Source organism: Protopterus annectens, chromosome 12.part0 (genome assembly GCF_019279795.1).
Source record: "Protopterus annectens isolate FY-2018-M chromosome 12.part0, PAN1.0, whole genome shotgun sequence".
In the NCBI taxonomy this organism is placed as follows: domain Eukaryota; kingdom Metazoa; phylum Chordata; order Ceratodontiformes; family Protopteridae; genus Protopterus; species Protopterus annectens.
The window spans coordinates 477711358-477733773 of NC_056746.1; the positions used below are offsets into that span (position 1 = coordinate 477711358).

The 22416-nt window shown below is 42.2% G+C and overlaps 1 protein-coding gene across 7 annotated transcripts in view; it reads right to left on the reverse strand.

Moving 5' to 3' along the window:
• EPN2 (epsin 2) overlaps positions 1 to 22416 on the reverse strand; it is a 978978-nt gene that overhangs the window by 540162 nt on the left and 416400 nt on the right. For all 7 annotated transcript variants that reach the window (XM_044089576.1, XM_044089572.1, XM_044089573.1 and 4 more), the window contains one exon: positions 2350 to 2509. In XM_044089576.1, the coding sequence (XP_043945511.1) occupies positions 2350 to 2509 (160 nt within the window). The remainder of the gene's footprint in view (positions 1 to 2349; positions 2510 to 22416) is intronic.

Genomic DNA, 22416 nt, shown 5'->3' on the forward strand with positions numbered 1-22416 from the left:
TCGCATATCGCCTACTCAGAGGCGATCTCTGCCTAACATACAAAGCTATGTCAAACCCAGAGCTGTTGGACATGCTCTAGGTAAAGAAATCCCAATCCCTCCGAGCTACACGCTCTAGGGACCTAAACCTTGTCACCACAATAAACAGAACATGCTGGAGGGATAGATTCTTGTCTCAGAGACTTCCCATACTCTGTAACAAACTACCTATCTGTATCAAACAAAGCTCCTCATTAGTACTCAAGAAAAATCTTGATGATTTGATGGGAGATAAGAAATTCACCCCGGGGTCACGTCTGTGGCTCTGCTTGACAGGGGCACAGGAAAATAATTTTCTTGGGTGGCAAAAGCCAGGGTACCGTTTGGCTAGGCTTATATAGGCCCTAGGGCCAAAAGCCTAGTATCTACCTATGAAACCACCTATGAAACTATGGAAACTCCAAAAATAGTGGGGGTTCTAGAATGTTTTACCACTAAGAAGTTGTATTCATCCACAGTAATTTGGTTATTAAGTACTAGCTCTTCCAGTGTTAAATCCACTTTCTGATTGGCAATATTCATCTCATTTAGACTTATTTCCGTATAGGTTTCTGTAAAAAGCATGGTAAATATTTTATTATTATACTCATTAATACTGATAATAACAAGGCCTCTGCCTTTATCCAGCTTCATCACTCTTAATTCTTTATTGTTACAAATACTAACAAACATATTTTGCTCATCTTTAGTTAAATTTGACATGTTGCCACTTCTACATTTTTTCTTTGATTGATAACATTTTTTGGATGTCATGTTCACATAGTTTCTCAAAAATCTGTATAACCGGGTGTAGTATAGAGTTAAATGTAATTGTCTTTTTACATATCTTATTATTTTCCACTTCCCCAGTGGAGTCTTTGAAATAAAAAAAAAACAAAATTTTATTTTCTTGAAAACAATTTTAAGTTTATAAGTACCTCATCAATCAATGCATTTCTAGCAGGCACATAGGACAAGCATTAAATGACTTTCTATCAGCTCCATTTTAAGGCTTAGAGATGACTTTATTATACATTAGAATAATGTTTTTAATGTTTTTTGAATAATTTTTAGTATTTATTGGTGGGAAATGTATGCATCTTTTTGCACACAATTGTGCCTACAACTTTAAGAGGCTAATTGTGTTGTGTTAAGGGTAGTATATACAAGACTGTTGGGTAAAGTGCATTTGTTTCTGTTTTTGTACGGTTTATCTGAAGAAGTCTATTTATGGGACAAAAGCGCTAATAAATACTCTTGGAGTGGATTGTGAGACTTGGTCTCTGTTTTGTGCATAAAAATTACAAAATATTCGCTTGTATGAACTGTGACTTGATTATCAAATCCAGTTTAAGACCTGGAATTTAATGAATGCTCTGTAAATACCCGTTTTTAACAGTTTTCCCTTTGCATTTCTTTAGTAACACATATGATTCTAGAGATAGAAATACTTGTTTGAACTGCAAGGATACAACCAGATATTGTCAAAAGGCTCAGGATGCAACTAATGAAAGTAACTGTGCAAACTTCTAGAGCTCCACTGGTGTGAAAGAATTGGATAAAAATATTAATAAGCTACTTTTCTACTTCTTCTTTTGGCTTTTCCCGGTTAGGGGTCTCCACAGCGGAACTCCGGTCCACTAATGATTGGCAGTAGATTTTTACAGTGCCAAGGTGCCAGCTCGACGCCCAACCTTCAACGAAGGTACGCCCATTCACGCATGTCTTTCGAATGCCACACGACCGCGGGGAGGACATGCAGACTCCACACAGAAGGCGCTCCAGCCGAGAATCGAACGGGAGAACCTCTTGCTGTGAGGCACTTTTCTACTACAATGTTATTTACTCACAGATTTTAGAGCATTATTTGGGTGGTAAAATAACACACTCACAGTGGAATGAAATCAAATTTAGCTACTGAAATGAAGAAAGGTAGCTGTACAGTAAAAAAATACTTCAGGCAAGTCAAAAAAGCTCACATGTTGAGCTGGGAATGTGTGATTAGACAGTGTACCAGCGTGACAAATGAAAGTATGTCACATTTACACCTCCATAATGGAAAGAAACAAGAGCCTTCACTAGTCTATACAGGGAAGATAAATGCAGACCATGAATGAAAAAGAAAACCATACTGTTATAATACATTGTTTCAGTGACTGCACCGCATGAGATATGCATTAATGTCAAAAATTAAATTAGTAATAAAAAATGTCTACAGGCTAAGTAAATTCTTAGCATTTCAGAGCAGTCATACTTTAAAAAACATTTTACAGTATAACTTAAAAATCATCCTTTCCAGTTTATATTATATTCACTGTAGTAGTGGCTTACCAAATGACTGCCAAGGGTCAGAAGCAGCAGCTCCGTTTGCTGCTTCTCCTCCCCATGGATCAGACTTGCTTCCTGCATCAGTAGTTCCCCATGGCTCAGCACTCTGGGCTGCACGGGTCTCTGTAGGGAATGAATCGATAAGATCCACTACAGCAGCCTTCTGTGGAAGAAATGTTGAACACTGATTACAAGTATGATCTTTAGAAAAAAAAAAGCAAAGAAAAACAGGAAATAGCTGATTTTCAAGCTGATATGTAATAATTTTCATTTAAAAAGTTCTGCTATGGGAGTATTCACTGCATCTAAAGATCTTCAAGTTGGAGCTCTGGAGAATGTCCAAACTAAAAGATTATCTTCTTTCAGGAATTCTGCCTTGGATAAGAAAAATAAAACACCACATCTGTGGAATTCATAATCCCATTGTACCCATTTTAAAGGTAAGAAAATGAAGACTTGCTACCTCTCAAATTGCACATGCACAGTTTACATTATCTGCACATACACATCCACATACGTGCACACACACAAAACACACATACACGCACACACTGGTGCAATACAATTTGTCAATTGTATGCTCAAGTTGACTGCAAGTCCAAGTGCAATCCTTACTCAACTGCAGCTTATGATGACTAGTACAATAGCTGAATTTCAAGGGTCGGCTATAATGCAATGGGAAGGGTTCACTCTACAGTCACAATGTACTGCAACTGTGGCTGTGTGACCATGTAGTTAGTATATATGAACAGAGACCCCATCCACACACACATAAAGCAGATGCTGTTGTGATATCAAAAGTAGTTAATGCTTTTTCCTGAATTCTGCCATATTTCTAAGGTTCAGTTGCTGTGGACTGCCCTGTAAACAACATCTAGTGGAAAGCTGGCATAGTCATGTGCATTACATCCTTAGTAGGACAGCTCCTTATTTTCACACCACACTGAATGCACTGTTTAGGCAGCAAATGAGAGATTATCTGAAACTACAGGCATCCTAAGGCATTACATTTACTCCACCTAAAAGGACTCTGCTTAAGACAGATCAGGCTTACTTATGTTGCAGATCTTCTTATCCTGTCCTTCAGTTTCTGAAACTGGTTGATTTACATCTACTTTCATTATTTCTTAAAACCCTATGTTGCAACCATGACTCACCATATTGTTATGTACCAGATGGTGGTACAGTAACATGCTATAAATGTTGGCGTCAATGAAATGAGCTCAATAGCTTTCAGCATGAACTGGTTGCATATGCAATAATTTGAGGTTAGCATATGTATTGAAGGCCACTGGAGTATGCATTCACTCTTTGTGGATGTAATCATATTTTCACACATACACACACGTGTTATATTATTTATATATATATATATATATATATATATATATATATATATATATATATATATATATATATATATATATATATATATATATATATATATATACACACACAGACACACAATGGTGGTTCTTGCCAGGATAGTGTCTCAAAATGATGCAAAACAATCCAGATATTGTGTGAAATTAAAATTGTTGCTTTGAAAAGTACAATTGTGTACACTTACCATAAATGTAAGGTAAAAAGTAAAAAATGCATGCACCAAGATAACACACAGCAAACGTTTAATCACAGCAAAGTACAAAGTGGTAAGCGCTTTCACAACCGAAGTTGCTTCATCAGACACCACAATAAAAAATGCACAGGTTTAAATAGAGATTCTAAAATGCCAATTAATCAATAAAAATCACACAATGATTAAGTAGCAGTGAAAAACAATTAAGCCTCATGCTCAAACTAAAAAAAGCATTGCTTAAAAACATTGCTTAAAAACATTGTACAAGAAGGAATCAAATACTATACATGAGAAAGCACTTAAAAAACTTATAAAATCATTATAAAACATGGAAAAATACTACATTTTTTACTTTTTACCTTTCATTTGGATTTATTTCTGCACCAAGGTTTTACCATAAATGTAGATGTTCGAGAGTATTCACTGTTGCAGTCATCACATTTGGGTCGATTCCCAAAGCTAAGGAAGGGTGGAGGCAGTTAAGGAGCATTAGGGCTAGCAATGAGGCCCTGTAAGACTGCTGTGGCAAATCCAGCTCTGGATTTAGAAATGATAGGCAAGTGGTAATGCTTGGTGAAAGTATGTACACAGCTCCAGGTTGCAGCTTCTAGGATGTCCATGGTAAAGACTCCTCTGAGAAAAGGAGTAGAGGTAGATACAGCCCTAGTGGAATGTGTTCTTATAGGTTTTCCATGGTGCTTGTAGCAGAAATGGATGCAATGTGCTATCCATTTGGAAATGGTTTGCTTTGAAATGGCCTTCCCCTCTGCCCCTGCAGCAAAGCTGACTAGCAGCTGGTCAGATTTTCTGTGAGGCTTAATCCTCTCCAGATAGAATCTAAGCTGTCTGTGCACATCCAGGGAATGTAATATCCTTTCCCCTTTATTCTACGGATTAGGTGAAAAAAGTAGGCAAATGAATGGACTGATTCAGAGCCACACTAGATACCACACTGGGCATAAATGATGGATTAGTCCTGAGGGAAACCCTGTCTGCATGAAAGATAACGAAGGGTTCCACTGCCATAAGGGCCTGCAGTTCAGACACACTTCTTGCAGAAGTGATGGATAGATGTAAAGCTGTTTTCCAAGAAAGTAATTTCAACTCTGCTGTAGCAGCTCATTCAAAGGGGGAAGAGTAAGTTTCTCCAACACAAAGTTTAGGTCTCAGGCTGGAGTGGGAGCTCTCCTGGGGGGTCTTAAAGTTTTGGCCCCTCTAAGGAATTGTTTTAGCAGTGGATGAGAGAAGAGGGGTGGGCTCAGTATTATAATGTGCTGATATGGCTGAGGCATGAAATCTTAATTGACGAGACAGATAGGCCCTTGTGGAGCATTTCTGTTATATAATCTAGAATATGAGGCAGGTTGGATACCGTTGTGCTGATCCCTTGAGACTGGCTCCAGGAACAGTATCTTTTCCACTTTTCTGAATAGGATTTTCTAGTACTAGGCCTCCTTGCCTCAGGAATGACATCCAGCACCTGCTTACCGAGGGTTGCTACAGGTGAGCTCAGGGGATTAGCCAGGCTGCAAGGTTCAGGGTTTGAAGCTGAGGGTGCAGAATCTGGCCCACCTGCTGGGACAGCAGGGAAGGAGCCTGAGGCAGGTACCATGGTTGTAGCACTGTCAGACTGCACAAAAGGGGGTACCAGTGCTGGCGTGGCCAGTCCGGTGCAATCAGAATTGTCCTTGGCTTGTCCTATTTGATCTTCAGCAGGACCTTCGAGAGGAGAGTTAGAAGGGGGAAGCCATAAACTGAGAGGCCCTCCCAAGTAAAGGACAGGGCATCCACTTTCCAAGCTTGACAGTGGGGAGTTCTGGTGCAGTACTTTTTCAAGTGGTAGTTCTGAGGGGAGGCAAACAGGTCTACCTCTGGAGTCTTCCATATGTTCCTCAAGAGCTTGAATATTTTGGGTTCCAGTTTCCATTCGTGTGGGTCCATGAGATTTCTGCTTAAGTCATCTGCCAGCGAATTTAGTTTGCCTGGCAGGAATTAAGCTTGTAGGTTCACTTGGTTATTCAAGGCTATGTTCCACAGAGCCATGGCTAGTCTGCAGAGTGGGTAGGAATGGGTTCCCCCTGCTTGTTTATGTACCACATAACTGTGGTGTTATCTGTCTTTACCAATAGATGTCCTGGAAGAATAAGGTCTTTGAAGGCTGTCAGAGCATTCTGTACAGCTAACATTTTTTTGATTGGTATGCAGGTGCATCTGTATTGGGTTCCATTTGCCTTGAATGCACTACCCTGCCATGTGTGCCCCCCATGCACAGTCTGATGCATCTGTTAAGGTTTAGGGGAAAGGGAGTAGAGTGAAAGGGAGTCCCTTGTTGTGGTTGCAGGCCTCTGCCCACCAAAGGAACTCTGCCCTTAGGCAAGGGATGATAGGAATCATTGTTTCCAGGTCCTGAGAATGCTGACACCATAGACTTTTTAGATACCCCTGAAGTTTCCTCATATGCAGTCTTGCATATAGAATGAACAGAATGCAAGACGCCATGAACACCAGGGCTTGCAGGATTTTCCTTGCATATAGCTGGGTTTTTGTGGTCAGTAGGTTGAAGTAGATTGTCAAATAAACTTGTTTCTCTGGAGTGAGGAATGCCATCTGGGAAGTTGTGTTCAAGCTTGCTCCCAGGAATACAATCTGTTGGCAGGTTACTAGGTGTGATTTCTTCTCGCTGATGGTGTACCCCAGTGAAAGTTATAAGTCTCTTTACAAATGCTAGGTGCTGTAATAGCAAGTCCTGACTTTCTGCCTGAAACAGGCAATCGTCCAAATATGGGTAAATCTGAATATTTCTCTGCCTGCTGGAGCCAGGCACTTTGTGAATACCCTGGGCGCAGTAGATAAGCCAAAGGGAAGTGCAGAGAACTGATAGTGCATGGAGCCTGCCCTGAAGCGTAGGTATTTCCTGCAAGATTCCCTTATTGGGATGTGCAGATAAGCTTCTTTTAAGTCTAGGGTTGTCAGCCAGTCATCCTTGGCTAGCATAGGAAGAAGCTGTTGAAGAGTTAGCATTTTGAATTTTGGAACCACGAGAAAGGTGTTGAGGATAGACAAGTCCAAGACAGGACACCAAGAGTTTTCTTTTCTGGGAACCAGGAACAGTCTTGAATAGAAACCTTGTCCCCTTTGTTCTGCTGGGACAGGTTGAATAGCCTTGATGCTGAGGAGAGAGAGCATTTTGAATTTTGGAACCACCAGAAAGGTGTTGAGGATAGACAGGTCCAGGACAGGACGCCAGGAGTTTTCTTTTCTGGGAACCAGGAACGGTCTTGAATAGATACCTTTGTCCCCTTTGTTCTGCTGGGACAGGTTGAATAACCTTGATGCTGAGGAAAGAGAGAACTTGTTTTTGGGCCTCCGCCCACTGGTTTGGGGGGAGGTCTGGCCATCCACTTGGGGATGTGAGAGAGTGGAAGTGGAATCTGTATCCTAAGGAAACTATGTTTAAAACCAATTTGTCTTGGGTAATGAATTCCCAGTTTTTTGCATGCAGGGCAAGCTTTCCTCTTAAAGGTGACAGTAGTTGAGCAAGGCTTGAAAGAGTTAAGGATAAGTCATTGTGCAATTTTTCCATGGGGGGGTGGCTTACTACTCCCTGCTTTGGAAGTGGGAGCCCCCCACTGCTTAGATCTGTGCATAGCCTGAGATTGAAGTCTTGGTGGTCTGCTGCCCCTGGGTTTGGACTGAGAAGGCCTGGAAGGGACTGGAAAGGACCAGCTCTTTGAAGGCCAGTGCCTACTGAATCTAGGTGGCTGCACTTGTAAGAAATCTTTAACAGTTTGCAAAGATTTAGCTTTTTCCTCCATTCTTTTGAGGACTTCTTCCGCTTTGTTGCCAAAAAGGCGGTCTTGGTTTAAGGGTGCAACCAGTAATTTAGTTAAACATGATCTGGCAAGTTTTGTTCCTTAAGCCAAGCATGCCTTCTAACTACAGACCCAGTGACAGCAGCCTGCAAGATGCTTCTAAAGCATCAAAACCAAATTGCAAAGTATGTTTACCAACTTGGTCAGCAGAATGCAGCACAGTCAGGAATCAACATCATTTTCTGTTTACGTAGTCCCATAATATGTTGCTGATATTTTAACATATGAAACTGGCAATTTAAAGCCCTAATGGCCACAGTAGCAGAGGTATATACCTTCTTACCCCATCTGTCTAAAGTCCTAGAATCCCTGTCAGAAGGGGTAGGATTCTTGGCAATAGTAGCCTTAATGCTTTTAGGTCCTTGGGAAATGGTCTCTGGATCTGCAGTAGGATTCTTGAGGAGGAATTTGAGAGAGTCAGGTACTCTATAGTACCCGTCAGGTTTCCTGGGAGCTAGAGGCAAAGTGTCTGGGGTAAGGCTGGAATCCAGGAAAACATCATCTACAATCTCCAGAACAGGAGGGATAGCTAGAGGCCTGTACAAGAATTCCCTAAGTCTCATTTTGGACTGTGAACAGTCCTGGCTTTCCCAGCGGAAATGTTCCCTAAGGGTATACAAGGTTTCACCAAAAGAAAAATCCTCTGGAGGGGAAGCAGAGGGAATGGAATCTTCTGCATCAGAATCCTCATAAGTAGATAAGGGCTAATCCTGGTAGTCAGAAGGAATAGAGATATCAGATTCATGATCAAAAGAATCAGAAGGAAAATCAGTTCTAGGTCTCTTAGAGGGGGAAGGCTGGCTTCCACTAATAAAGGTAATAAGGTCTTCAGTCATTCTAATCATCTTTTTTTGAGGCATGTGGGCCTAAGAATGCACTTTGGTCATCAGTTTTCTAGGCGTAGTGTGAGTTTTAGGCCTGAGGAATTCTGTATTTTCAGCTTGAAATGAAGACGTCGGTTTAATATGAAAATCCATAGGCCTGAATACACCCTCAGAAGCCAGTGCCTGCACAGCGGCTCCGGACCCATCTAAGGTAGAGACATCTGCGGGTTCCATAGTCGAAGAAGCATCTCACGGCATACCGGACTCCGAATGGGTCTCAGCAGAGGCCTGCAAATCTGTAGAAGCAGGTCTCAGGGGCTACGAAAGCACCTCACTGAGTACCAGCAGACAGGCGACTAGCTTAATGGAAGTGTCATCGGCAGTTTTGGACCTATGTGGTCTGTCTTTATCCTTACGTTTTTTCATAAGATCAGTATTCGGATGGCTTAACAAAGCCATTTCGGAATATGGAGATAGAGAACGAAAGTATTTAGCTACAACAACAGTCCAACGACTAATAGTTTGGGCATTGAACAAGGCACAAAACCGATGAGGGACGTCGTGGTCTGAGCCTAAACAGGTGACGCAGTAAGAATGAAAATCTCTATGAGGTATTTGCTTTCCACAGGCAAGACAATTATTAATTTTTTCTGACATCGGTTAGAGCAAGTAAAAAGGATCCTCAATTATCTTTTTGAAGACTTCGGGTCTGAAACTCGAAAATGAAAATTTCAGGAGTCGGACGACCAGCACTTGCGAACTGCTTCTGCTTCGGGCACCACACGGCAAGAAAGACTGATGTAATGGCATCAGTTGCATGTTTTACCCCTGAAGATCTGACTTCATAGAAAAGCGACAGCACCCGAAGCAGAAATCCCAAGATTCTGGTATTCAGGCTGGCTGAGGGCTACCTGCAGGCAGATACCCCAAATGTGATGACTGCAACAGTGAAACACGAAGAACATCTCTGCAGCATCTCAAACTAAATGACAAGAAGTAACAACAAATGAGAGGAGAGGAAAGCCAGGTTAGACTTGAAAACTGTAAAGGTTAACATGAGAGTAGGGGTAGCTAATGACCCCAAAGAACTTGCACTGAAAGGCTGATCTTGTAGCTGTCAAATGTCCATTCTACATGGAAATCTGTGAAACCTGAGGGGACACTGGGCTTGAGAAGGTAGACAGCAAAGTCTGTAGGGATCAAGGTTGACCCCACTGAAGAAAAGACAGAACTCAAAGAAGACGTCAGTCTCAAGGAAATCTTGGGGATGAGACAGATGCAATGATCGACTGCATCGAGAATGATTCTGCATATTTTGAAGTCAATGACACTGAAGTCAATCTTGCCGGGTCATGGACACCAAGGGTTGAATGAAGTAGAAGTACAAACCAACAGTATGACAAGTAGACCATAACAAAGTAAGGTCAATTTTAAAGGGACACGTCAAACAATAAGGAGAGGTATGACAAACATGTAATATGACAAAAAAAAAAGGCATCTGGGGTTTCCAAGATGGCTGCACACCAAGTTACAGCTTAATTTCAGCTCTCACGGTGTGAAAACAGAAACTCAGAAAAGAGAACCACCGATTTTGCCTTTTTGGGTAAATTTCAGTTAGTGGTTAGTAAGTGGATGCCAGCAAAGAAGAAATTTAGATAACCTGAAAGAAAATCAACCACAAAAGGTGACGAGAAAACACTGGTTGGGAAGAATCCTGCAACTGTTCAGCAAAAAAGCAGTTCAAGCTCCAGCTTTGGTGCAAGACATGACTTCTAGAAGCACAAATATGTCAAATGTGCTCAGAGCTAATTAGAATAAACAAAAACACTGAAGGAGTACATCTACTCAAACAAGAAAAGGCTGGAAAAAATTGGAATAAGGTTTAAACATATGCTCAGATGAGCTGATAAAACTGCAAAAATCAGAGGTCGAAATGAAGAAAATGCTGGTTGAGTATGAGACAGCTCAAGATAAAGATTTATTTATTTATTATTTATTTATTTGCAGTTTGTTTGCCAGGATAGTACATTGGGCCACAAATGGTCCGTTTTCAATGGAGTCCTGGGAAGAAAAGCTCCAGAAGGTTGATTACATAATACAAAGTAGGAACAAATTTGAAGTACACATTTAAAAAAAAAAACACATTTGTCACACATTAAAAATGTAATTATGCATTAATACAGTAACTAAGAAAAATTATGTCTGAGAAAAATAGGTATTTACAATGAGTTTCATCAAAGATTGTCATATTTGAACAAACATCTGGATTAATAGTGGGTAGTAACAAAAATGCCAGTTTAACTTGCTTTAGTATTTCTAGTGTTAAAGAAGTAACATAGGCATTAATGGGTCTACAGGAGAGTTAGAAGATTAGGAAGAAAGTGTAGTAGTTATTAGGTAGGGTGGGGAGCATGAGCATATCCATTGTGAGGTTAGATATGAGTGAAGTGAAGTTTTGAACAAGGAGAGACTGTTTGTAGTGCGGGTGGAGGCTGGAAGAAAGTTCCAGAGGCGCGCTAGTGAGAAGGACATCAGTTGATTTCCAGCTGGACACAAGGGTCTGTGCAATTTGATTAAGTTGTGAGAATTTGATCTTAAGAGTCTGTCAGGTTTATGAATTTCAAAGGTATTTGCTAGGGAGGGACAGAGAGATGGGTTGTGGATCAGTTTATGAGCTTGGATAAGTTGGGTGTGACTGAGGAAATTGGGTAGCTCAAGCCAGCCTAGTTGATGAAGGAAAAGGCAGTGGTGAGAGGAGGCTCTGTGACCTGTGGCAAATTTGGTTATTTTATTGTAGCAACATGAGAGTTTTGCTTTAAGGGAGGATTGCAGGTTGGAAAGGATAGTTGCAGCATAAAGTAGAGATGGGATCAGTAAGTATTAGCTAGTGTGACTCTAGTAAAGGGAGAGATGAAGTGACTATGCCGGTAGGGCATACCTAGCTTTTTATGGGTTTTGTTGATATTGGGTTGAAGATGCTTATCACATTTCAGTTGGTCATCTATGATTATTCCGAATAATTTTGTGTCTAGGGAAGTTCTGTTTTTGCTGATTATTGTAAAGGTGTTTTTATCTAAAAGAGAGTTTTTAGAGGGGTAGAATAGCATAAGTTTGTTTTTTTGTAGCATTCAGGGCCAGATGGTTATCAAGCATCCACTGTTCGGTAGAAGAGAAAGCTGCTTGTGTAAGGTGGTTAAGAATGGTGATAGTGGGGGAGGAACAGATTATAGTAGAATCATCGGCGTATTGAATGAGGGTGGAGTCTGGGATGGCATGGTGAAAATCATTTATTAATATACTAAACAACAGAGGACCTAGAATCAAGCCCTGTGGGACGCCTGTGGATGTACTGAGGAATGGAGAGGAAGCCTTGCTCCACTTGACTGCTTGCTGCCTGTGGGTAAGATAGCTTGAGAACCATTGGGTAGTGGAAGGGGACAAATTTAGTTTAGTGAGTTTGGTAAGGATATTTCAAAAAATGCTATAATTAAAGGACAGACCATGTATGGAAAACTCTCGAGATTTTCTGCTGTAGCACAGAAACTGGAAGGAACAGACTGTATTCATTTTATGAAAGCACAAATAAGCAAAAAGACTGGTAGCTGTTAGCTGAAAGGGCACATCGTATGTAAGCTCCAAACCTGCCCATGAGAAAGCAGCCAAGACCTATAATAGTAAAGATAAAACCCTACCAGCAGAAAGAGTTGATTCTGATAAAAATGTAGCAGGAGGACAAAGTACTAACAGTTGGAGACAGTACAGTGTTTGTACAAATGATTGCTCACTATATATGCCAGGCGGAAGAGGAGTAAATTCATTCCAGCATTCAGGGAATGCTGGGAGGCAGGTGGGAGATTCACGTTGCTGTATCTAGCTATCTTCAGAATATTTTTTTCCTGGATGGTCAAAGTAATTTCTGATGCAGAACATGCTAAGGAGGAAATACAAAAGTTTGTCCAACAAAAAGTAACCTGTCAAACAGAAAGGAGGACCTGCTTCTTATTCTTCTGATAAAAAGGCTCATAGAGAGACTATGCCAGTGAGAGGTTTCCCCCTCCTCTCATTTGTTGTTGTTACTTCTTGCCATTTAGTTTGAGATGCTGCAGAGTTTCCTTTTCTCAATATACCTTTTCCAATGTTCTAAATGAAAATGCTTGAAAGACAGAGAAAAGCACAGAAGTTGACTAGAGGAACTAAGAGTACAATGGAAATGAACTAGAGACTGGAGTTGGGGATTAACAAAAAGAAAACCAGTAACTTGGAAAATAATGAATAAATGTGGGATTAATACACATAAATCACATTTGTTAAATATGGCAGAACAAGAAAATCTGGAAATATTGGGACTTTTTTGACTCTGATAAATATGTAGTGGACTCCAAAGCATATGTCCTACTTCATGTCATTTATGTATGGAAGAACATTAAGGAGGGGGGAACAGGAAAGAAAGAGGTCACTATAAGTAAAATATTTTTTTCTTAACAGTATTTTTATAAAAGACATATACTGTATGAAATATATTAAAACATTTTCAGTTACTTTTGTGCATTATAGAGATACTAAAGTAATGGGTGCTCCTTTTTTCCTTCTTTCTTCTTTTTTAGTTTTAAGAAATGTAGTACTGTAAAAACAGAGGAAAGCCTGAACAAAAGCATAGGATGCAATAGATTCAAGTGTTTACTAGGCTAATGGCCACAACAGCCTTTTTAAGTATAGCCATGTATTCCAAATCTCTGAGAAGTTCTCGTACCCTTGATAAGTGTAAGCAGGGGCTTGGGAAGTGAAACACATACAAGTAGCGGCTTGGGAGATGAACCATTTACAGACTGTCTGTTTCCATTAGAGAGACAGGTGCCAAACCAGGGATGAATTTTCTGTTCCCCATCAAATTGTCCAGGTTACAATTGAATTCCATTAGGGAGGAACTCTGCTTCATATGAATGAAGAGCCTGTTCCAGAGAAGTAGTCGTCTCTGGAATACATACCTGTCTCTCCAGCACAGGCAAGGTTCAAGTCTTTAGAATGGGTAATTCTGGTGCTGTTTGTATTGCGGATACACAGGTGGTCCATTAGAGTGGGGTCTGAGAATGCCTTGTATGCCAGGCATAGATCTCCCCTCAACAGTCTGTAGGAAGAAAGTACAGCTGTGTACACTTACCATAAATGTAGATGTTAGAGTGTATTCACTGTTGCAGTCATCACATTAGTATTATCTGCTTGCAGTAACCCTCTGTTGGCCTGATTATCAAAGTCTTGGGTCCTGCGTCGGTTGTTGTCTCATCTTCCATGACGTCAGGTAGTCAGGGGTGCAGCAGACGCCATTACATCAGTTTTTCTTGCCGCAGATGTCAGGTGCCCCCCTTAATGGGAAGCAACTAAATATATACATACAAGGTTATACCTCCAACAGAAAAGCAAATACACCCAAAAGCTTTTAAGTATAGTAAAGGAGAATAGAAGTATAGCCAAAAGAAGTCAGGGGGCAGGAGGGAGGGTAACCAGGACTGCAACAGTGAATACACTCGAACATCTATATTTATGGTAAGTGTACACAACTGTACTACGTTCTTCGTGTTTCACTGTTGCAGTCATCACATTTGGGTAGATTCCCAAAGCTAAGGATGGGAGGAGGAATTTAGATAGCATTAGGACCACCTATAAAGCCCTGCGAGACTGCAGTGGCAAACCCAGCTCTGAATTTAGAGAAAATTGGCAAATGGTAATGCTTGGTGAAAGTATGTACAGAACTCCAGGTAGCAGCTTCTAGGATGTCTCTGGTTGAGACACCTCTGAGAAAGGTTGTAGAGGTAGATGCAGCCCAGGCTGAATGGGGTCTAATCCCCTGTGGGATAGGTTTTCCATGGTGCTTACAGCAGAAATGAATGCAATGGCCTATCCATTTAGAAATGGTTTGCTTTGAAATAGTCTTCCCCTCTGCCCCTGCAGCAAATCCCACCAGCAGTTGTTCAGATTTCCTTTGAGGTTTAGTCTTGTCCAAGTAAAATCTAAGTTGTCTGTGCACATCTAAGGAGTGCAGTATCCATTTCCCTTTGTTCTGTGGATTAGAAAAGAAGGTTGGCAAATGAATGGACTGATTAAGAGCCACACTGGATACCACCTTGGGCATGAAAGAGGGATTGGTCCTGAGGGACACCATGCCTGCATGAAGGATGATGAAAGGTTCCACTGCCATAAGGGCTTGTAATTCAGATACCCTTCTTGCTGAAGTGATTGCTAAAAGAAAAGCTATTTTCCAAGAAAGGAATTTTAACTCTGCAGTTGCAGATGGCACAAAAAAAGGAAGAGTAAGTTTTTCCAATCCAAAGTTAAGGTCCCAGGCTGGAGTTGGGGCTCTCCTGGGTGGTCTTAAGTTTTTGGCCCCTCCGAGAAACTGCTTGAGCAGTGGGTGAGAAAAGAGGGGTGGTTCTGTGTTGTAATGAGTTGAAATAGCTGAGGCGTGAATTTTGATGGAGGAAAAGTAAAGACCCCTGTGAAGCATCTCAGTTAAGTATTGAAGAATTTGAGGTAAATTGGGTGCTACTGTGGCCATCCCTTGAGTCTTGTTCCAGGCATGGAATCTTTTCCATTTTTCAGCATACGATTTTCTAGTACTATGCCTCCTTGCCTCCAAAATGACATCCAACACTTGTTTACTGAGGGATGGTAACGGAGAGATTAGGTAATTAGCCAGGCTGCCAGGTTCAGTGTTTGAAGCTGGGGGTGCACAATCTGGCTCTCCTGCTGTGACAGCAGGGTAGGGAGTCTCAGGCAGGTGCCATGGGGCTAGCTGTGACACACTGCGCAAGAGGGGATACCACTGTTTGCGTGGCCAGTCTGATGCAATCAGTATCATCCTTGGTTTGTCTTGTTTGATCTTTAGTAGTACTTTGGAGAGGACAGGCAGAGGAGGAAAGGCATAAATTGATAGATTTTTCCAGCTGAAGGACAGAGCATCCACTTTCCAAGCTTGTTTGTGGGGAGTCCTTGTGCAAACTTTGTCCAATTAGTAGTTCCAGGGGGAGGCAAACAGGTCTATATCTGGGCTCCCCCATTTGTTGATCAACATGTTGAAAGTCTTTGGTTCCAGTTTCCATTTGTGTGGGTCCATGAGATTTCTGCTTAGTTCGTCTGTCAGTGTATTTAGTTTTCCTGGCAGGAATTGAGCCTACAGATGTACTTGGTAGTTCAAGGCTGTGTCCACACAGCCATGGCTAGTCTGCAGAGGGGCTAAGAATGGGTAACCCCCTGCTTGTTTATGTACCACATAAGAGTGGTGTTGTCCGTCTTTACCATTAATTGTCCTGGAATTATGTGGTCCTTGAAGGCTGTCAGAGCATTCTGTACAGCTAACATTTCTTTTTGATTGATATGCAGGTGCATTTGACTTGGGTTCCATTTGCCCTGAATGCACTTCCCTGTCAGGTGAGCCCCTCGTGCATAGTCTGATGCGTCTGTTAGGGTTTGGGCGGCAGGGGGTAGAGTGAATGGGTAGTCCCTTGTTTTGGTGGCAGGCCTCTGCCCACCAAAGGAATTCTAACCGTAGGCAAGGTATGATGGGAATCATTGCTTCTATTCTAGATCCTGAGAATGTTGACACCATAGGCTTTTTAGATAACACTGTAGTTTCCTCGTATGCAGTCTTGCATATGGAATTAGTAGAATGCACGAGACCATGAACCCCAAGGCTTGCAGTATTTGCCTTGCAGATAGGGTTTTTGTGGCCACTAGTTTGAAGTAAGTTGTCAAATGAATTTGTTTCTCTGGCGTGAGGAAAGCCATCTGGGAAGTTGTGTTCAAACTTGCTCCCAGGAATATAATTTGTTGACAGGGTACCAGACGTGATTTCTTTTCGTTTATGGTGTACCCCAGACAAGTTAACACCTTTTGTACAAATACCAGATGATTCAGAAGAATGTCCTGGCTTTCTGCCTGAATTAGACAACTGTCCAGGTACGGGTATATTTGAATATTTCTTTGCCTGCAAAATGCAATGACTGGAGCTAGGCACTTAGTGAATACCCTGGGCACATTGAATAAGCCAAAAGGCAGTGCAGAGAACGGATAGTGCATGCAGCCTGCTTTGAAGCGTAGGTATTTTCTGCAAGATTACCTGACTGGGATGTGCAGGTAGGCTTCCTTTAAATCCAGTGTTGCCAACCACGCATCTTTGCCTATCATGGGAAGCAACTGGTGAAGAGATAGCATCTTGAATTTTGGAATCACCAAAAAGGCATTTAGGATAGAAAGGTCCAGGATAGGACGCCAGGAGTTGTCTTTTCTGGGTACCAGGAAAAGTCTTGAGTAGAAACCTTGTCCCTTTTCCTCTTCTGGTACAGTCTGAATAGCCTTTAATCTTAAGAGAGAGAATACTTGCTTTTGAGCCTCTGCCCACTGATTTGGGGGTAGATCTGGCCAACCGTTTGGGGTTGGTAACATGTGGAAGTGAAATCTGTGTTTGCAGAGCAGTCTTTCCCACTAAAGGAACAGTCAGTTGAGAAGGGATTGGAAGTTTTAAAGTTAATTCATTGAGACAGCTCTCACCATAGGGGAGAGTCTTACTACTCCCTGATTTGGAAGTGGGAGCCCCCTACTGCTTAGTCCTGTGCATACCCTGGGACTGAAGCCTAGGTGTTCTGCTGGTTCTGGGTTTGAAATGTGAAGGCCTGGAAGAGGCAGGAAAGGACCAATTTTTTGAGGGCCAATGCCTACTAAATCTTGGAGGCTGCACTTGTAAGAAATTGTTAACAGTTTGCATAGATTTAGCTTTTCCCTCCATCTTTTTAAGAACTTCTTCTGCTTTGTTGCCAAACAGGCAGCCTTGATTTAAGGGAGCATCCAGCAATTTAGTTTTAACATGATCTGGCAAAGAATGCTCCTTAAGCCAAGCATGTCTTCTAAGTATAGACCCGGTGACAGCAGCCCTGCAAGATGCCTCTAGTGAATCAAAACCACATTGCAAAGTATGCTTCCCAACCTGTTCTGGAGAATGCATTAAATCCTGTAAATCCTTATTTTCAGCACAATCAGGAATCAACATCATTTTCTGTTTAAGCAATCCAATAATAAGCTGCTGATACTTTAACATATGAAACTGGCAATTTAAGGCCTTGATGGCCAAGGTTGCAGAGGTGTATACCTTCTTACCCCATCTATCCAGCGCCCTGGAATCTCTGTCAGAGGGGGTAGGATTTTCTGGCAGTAGTAGCCTTAATGCCCTTGGGTCCCTGTAAAATGGACTCAGGATCCGCAGTAGGATTTTTAAAAAGGAACTTGTGAGAATCAGGAAAGTACAGTTTTGTACCTACCATAAATGTAGACGTTCGAGTGTTCACACTGCTGCAGTCATCACACTTGGGTTATCTGCCCTCAGGCGGTCCCGCAGTCGGCCTGAGTTTTAAAGTCTTGGTCCGGCATCGGTTGCTGTCGCTTCTTCCCTGACGTCAGTGTGACAGGAGTATAAAAGTGGCAGCCGACTCCATTTTCTTCAGTTTTTCTTGCCCCAGATGTTAGGTGCCCCCAAATAGGAAGGCAATACATAATCCTAAGTAAATTACATAAGTAGAAAACAATAGCTACAGCTGTAAGCAAATACACCATATAGAAATACATCTTAGAGATTGTATAAACAGAGAGCTATAGGTAAAACCCAGGTAAGAAGAGGGGAAGGTGGGAGGTTAACCTGGACTGCAGCAGTGTGAACACTCGAACATCTACATTTATGGTGGGTACAAAACTGTACTATGTTCATCGTGTTACACTGCTGCAGTCATCACACTTGGGTTGAATCCCAAAGCTAAGGCTGGGCGGTTGGTACTAAACAGGGTTTGGAGAAGCTAGTAGGCCCTGTAGAACTGCAGTGGCAAAGCCAGCTCTGGTTTTTGAGTCTAGAGGTAAGTGGTAGCGCTTGGTGAAGGTGTGCACTGAACTCCAAGTTGCAGCTTCCAAAATATCCTTGGTTGGTACCCCTCTGAGGAAGGCTGCTGATGTTGCTGTAGCCCTGGTGGAATGAGGCCTAATGTTACTAGGTACAGGCTTCCCATGGTGTGTGTAGCAGAAACGGATGCAATGTCCTATCCATTTTGAAATGGTCTGTTTTGATATAGGCTTTCCTTGAGATCCTGCAGCATAGGATACAAAGAGCTGATCAGACTTTCTGAAAACCTTAGTTTTATCCAAGTAGAAACGTAACTGTCTGTGAATGTCCAAAGAGTGTAGGAGCCTTTCCCCTTTATTCTGGGGGTTTGGATAAAAGGTGGGTAAATGAATGGTTTGGTTTAGAGCCACACTGGATACTACCTTTGGCATAAAGGAAGGGTTAGTTCGTAAGGAGACTCTGTCTTGACGAAAAATGATGAAAGGCTCCACTGCCATTAGGGCCTGTAGCTCTGAGACTCTTCGTGCTGAAGTTATTGCTAGCAGCAGGGCAATTTGCCATGATAAAAACTGTAAATCAGCTGAAAAAGCTGGCTCCAAGGGCGGTAGTGTAAGTTTTTCCAAAACAAAATTGAGGTCCCAAGTTGGTGTTGGTGCTCTTCGGGGCGGTCTTATGTTCTTAGCCCCTCTGAGGTACTGTCTTAATAATGGATGTGAAAAAATAGGAGGATCCGTGTTGTAATGAGCTGAAATAGCTGAAGCGTGGATCTTTATAGATGAAAAGGAAAGGCATTTGTGCAACATCTCAGTTAAATATTGCAGAATATGAGGAATATTTGGGACAAGAGGATTTTGGCCTTTAGCCTGGTTCCAGGCGCAGAATCTTTTCCATTTGTCTGAGTAGGCTTTCCTGGTGCTGGGTCTCCTGGCCTCCAGAATGACATCCATAACAGCTGTAGAGAGAAGTGTTGACTGGTTGTTTAGATAATCTGCCATGCAGTCAGATTTAAAGTCTTGAGCTGGCTGTGTAGAATCTGATTGTTTTGCTGAGTCAGCAGGTGAGGAATTTGAGGTAAAATCCATGGTGGGCCTTGAGCCATGTTCCTTAATATTGGATACCAGTGTTGGCGTGGCCAATCTGGAGCAATAAGTATCATTTGTGGTCTCTCTAATCTGGCTTTTAGCAGCACCTTTGCCAGAAGAGGTACTGGAGGAAAGGCATACACTGTTAGTGTTTTCCAACTGAATGAGAGGGCGTCCACTTTCCAAGCTAGTGTGTGGTATGTCCTTGTGCAAAACTTTCGCAGCTGGTAGTTTTGCGGGGAGGCAAACAGATCTATGTCTGGGTTCCCCCATTTTTGAGTTATCATTGTGAATACTTGTGGGTCTAGTTTCCACTCGTGAGGATCCATGATATTTCTGCTTAGTTCGTCTGCCAATGCATTTTTCTTTCCTGGCAGGAATTGTGCTTGTAGTTGAACTTGGTAGGTCAGTGCTGTGTTCCACAAGGTCATTGCTTGCCTGCATAGGGGGTAGGAATGTGTGCCCCCTTGTTTGTTTATGTACCACATTACTGTGGTGTTGTCCGTCTTTATTAGAAGTTGTCCTGGATGTAGGAGGTCCTTGAAAGCTGTTGGGGCATTTTGTACAGCTAGCATCTCTTTTTGATTGATGTGGAGATGCATTTGATCTGCAGACCATTTGCCTTGAATACACTGTCCTGCCATGTGTGCTCCACAGCCGTAATCCGATGCATCTGTTGTCATTGTTTGCCTGGCTGTGGGCAAGGTGAAAGGCTGACCCTTGTTGAGGTGACATGCCTGAGCCCACCATAGAAACTCCTGTTGAAGGCAGGGAATTAGTGGTATAATTGTTTCCAAGCTGTGGCTGTGTTGAGTCCATACGCTTTTCAGGTACCATTGTAATTTCCTCATATGCAGTTTGGCATATGGTATTAGTAGTATGCAAGATGCCATGAATCCCAAGGCCTGAAGAATTTTTCTTGCAGGGAGTTGGGTCTTTGTTGCCATCATTTTGAAGTATTGAGTCAGTTGTTCTTGCTTGTCTGGCGTGAGATAAGCCATCTGGGCCGTTGTATTTAAGCTGGCACCCAGGAATATTATGTCTTGTGAGGGCACTAGTTTTGATTTCTTTTCATTTACTGTGTACCCTAGGCAACTTATTAGGTTTTTTACAAACGCCAGATGTTTTAAAAGAATGTCCTTGCTGTCTGCTTGAATAAGGCAGTCGTCCAGGTATGGATATATTTGGATTCCTCTTTGTCTGCAGTATGCAATTACTGGTGCCAGGCATTTTGTGAAGACCCTGGGCACAGTAGATAAGCCAAAGGGCAGTGCAGAGAATTGGTAATGAGTTGAACCTGCTATAAATCGAAGGTATCTTCTGCAATTTTGTCTGATAGGGACAAGCAGATATGCCTCCTTGAGGTCCAACGTTACTAGCCAAGCCTTCTTGCCCAGCATTGGAAGAAGTTGCTGTTGTGTGAGTATCTTGAATTTGGGTACTTCCAGGTATGTGTTTAGAATTGAAAGGTCCAGAATGGGTCTCCAGGCTTTGTCCTTTCGTGGAACCAGAAAGAGGCTTGAGTAAAATCCTTGTCCTTGCTCCTGTTTAGGAACCTGTTGAATGGCTTTCATGTCCATGAGAGCTGTAATTTGTCTTTGAGCCTCTGCCCATTGATTTGGTGGCAGGTTTGGCATTCCTTTTTCCTTGGTAAAGTGTGAAAGTGGAACCTGTAACCTTGAGATACAATATTTAGGACCCATTTGTCTTTTGTGATGATATGCCAATTGGCTGCAAAAAGTGCAAGTTTTCCTCCCAAGGGAGCTGCCAAGAGGGATTTGTTTGGCAGCCTGAGGGGTAAGTCACTGTGATTGTCTTCTGAAAGTTTGTGGCCTGTCTTCTCCTCCTTTCTGGGTTGTGGCACCCCATTGTCAAGGCTTGTAAGACCCTTGAGGCTGACCTCTGACCCTTGGGCGTCTGTATTTGCCCCTCTGTGGTCTGTCAGAAGTTGGAAAGGACCAGTTTTTGGTTGGCCAATTTCTGCTGAAACGAGGGGGTTGAACCTGTAAAAAATCCTTGACAGTCTGCATAGATTTTGCCTTATCCTCAATTTTCTTTAAAACCTCTTCTGCTTTCACACCAAATAAAACATCCTGCTGTAAAGGTGCATCCAATAATAAGAAGTTATGTACCTACTATAACGTTCCATGTTAGTTGTCTTCTTCTCGCCTTCTTTCTTGCTGGATGGGACTCGGCCAATACTAAAGCTCGAGAGCTAATTCCACCGGCTCGAGGCTCCCCTATATCCCACAATGCTAGGCGGTAACTACTCAGATCTCGTTTGATAGCTAGACCAAGCAACCCTAGTCTCCAAAGAATGGAGTAGGGAAACCCACCTCAAAACAACCTGCGTAAAAGGTATCGCAGACCTCAGAAAGGAGAAAAGAGGTGGAAGAACGTGTGGGAATGACGACTTCCAGAGGAAGAACACAAACTGAATTCCTGTCGGTCTGTCCAGGCTTGGGGGAAGGAGGGTGGGACGCAAGAAAGAAGGCGAGAAGAAGACAACTAACATGGAACGTTATGGTAGGTACATAACTTCTTAATGTTAAGTTGTCAATCTCGCCTTCATTCTTGCTGGATGGGACCGCGTCCCTAGCACCTTATCCCGGGTGGCCTATCGGAACAGACTCTTGAGAACAGTGGAAACAAAATTGGCACGGCTTCTGGAAACCATGTCCAATTTGTAATGTGAAATGAATGTATGAGGAGAAGCCCAGGTGGCTGCTGCACAAATGCAATCTATTGGCAGCCTATCCTGAAAAGCTACGGATGTAGCTAATGCCCTAGTTGAATGAGCTCTAGGTCTTGAGGGTAGTTTTTGATGTCTGATCTCATA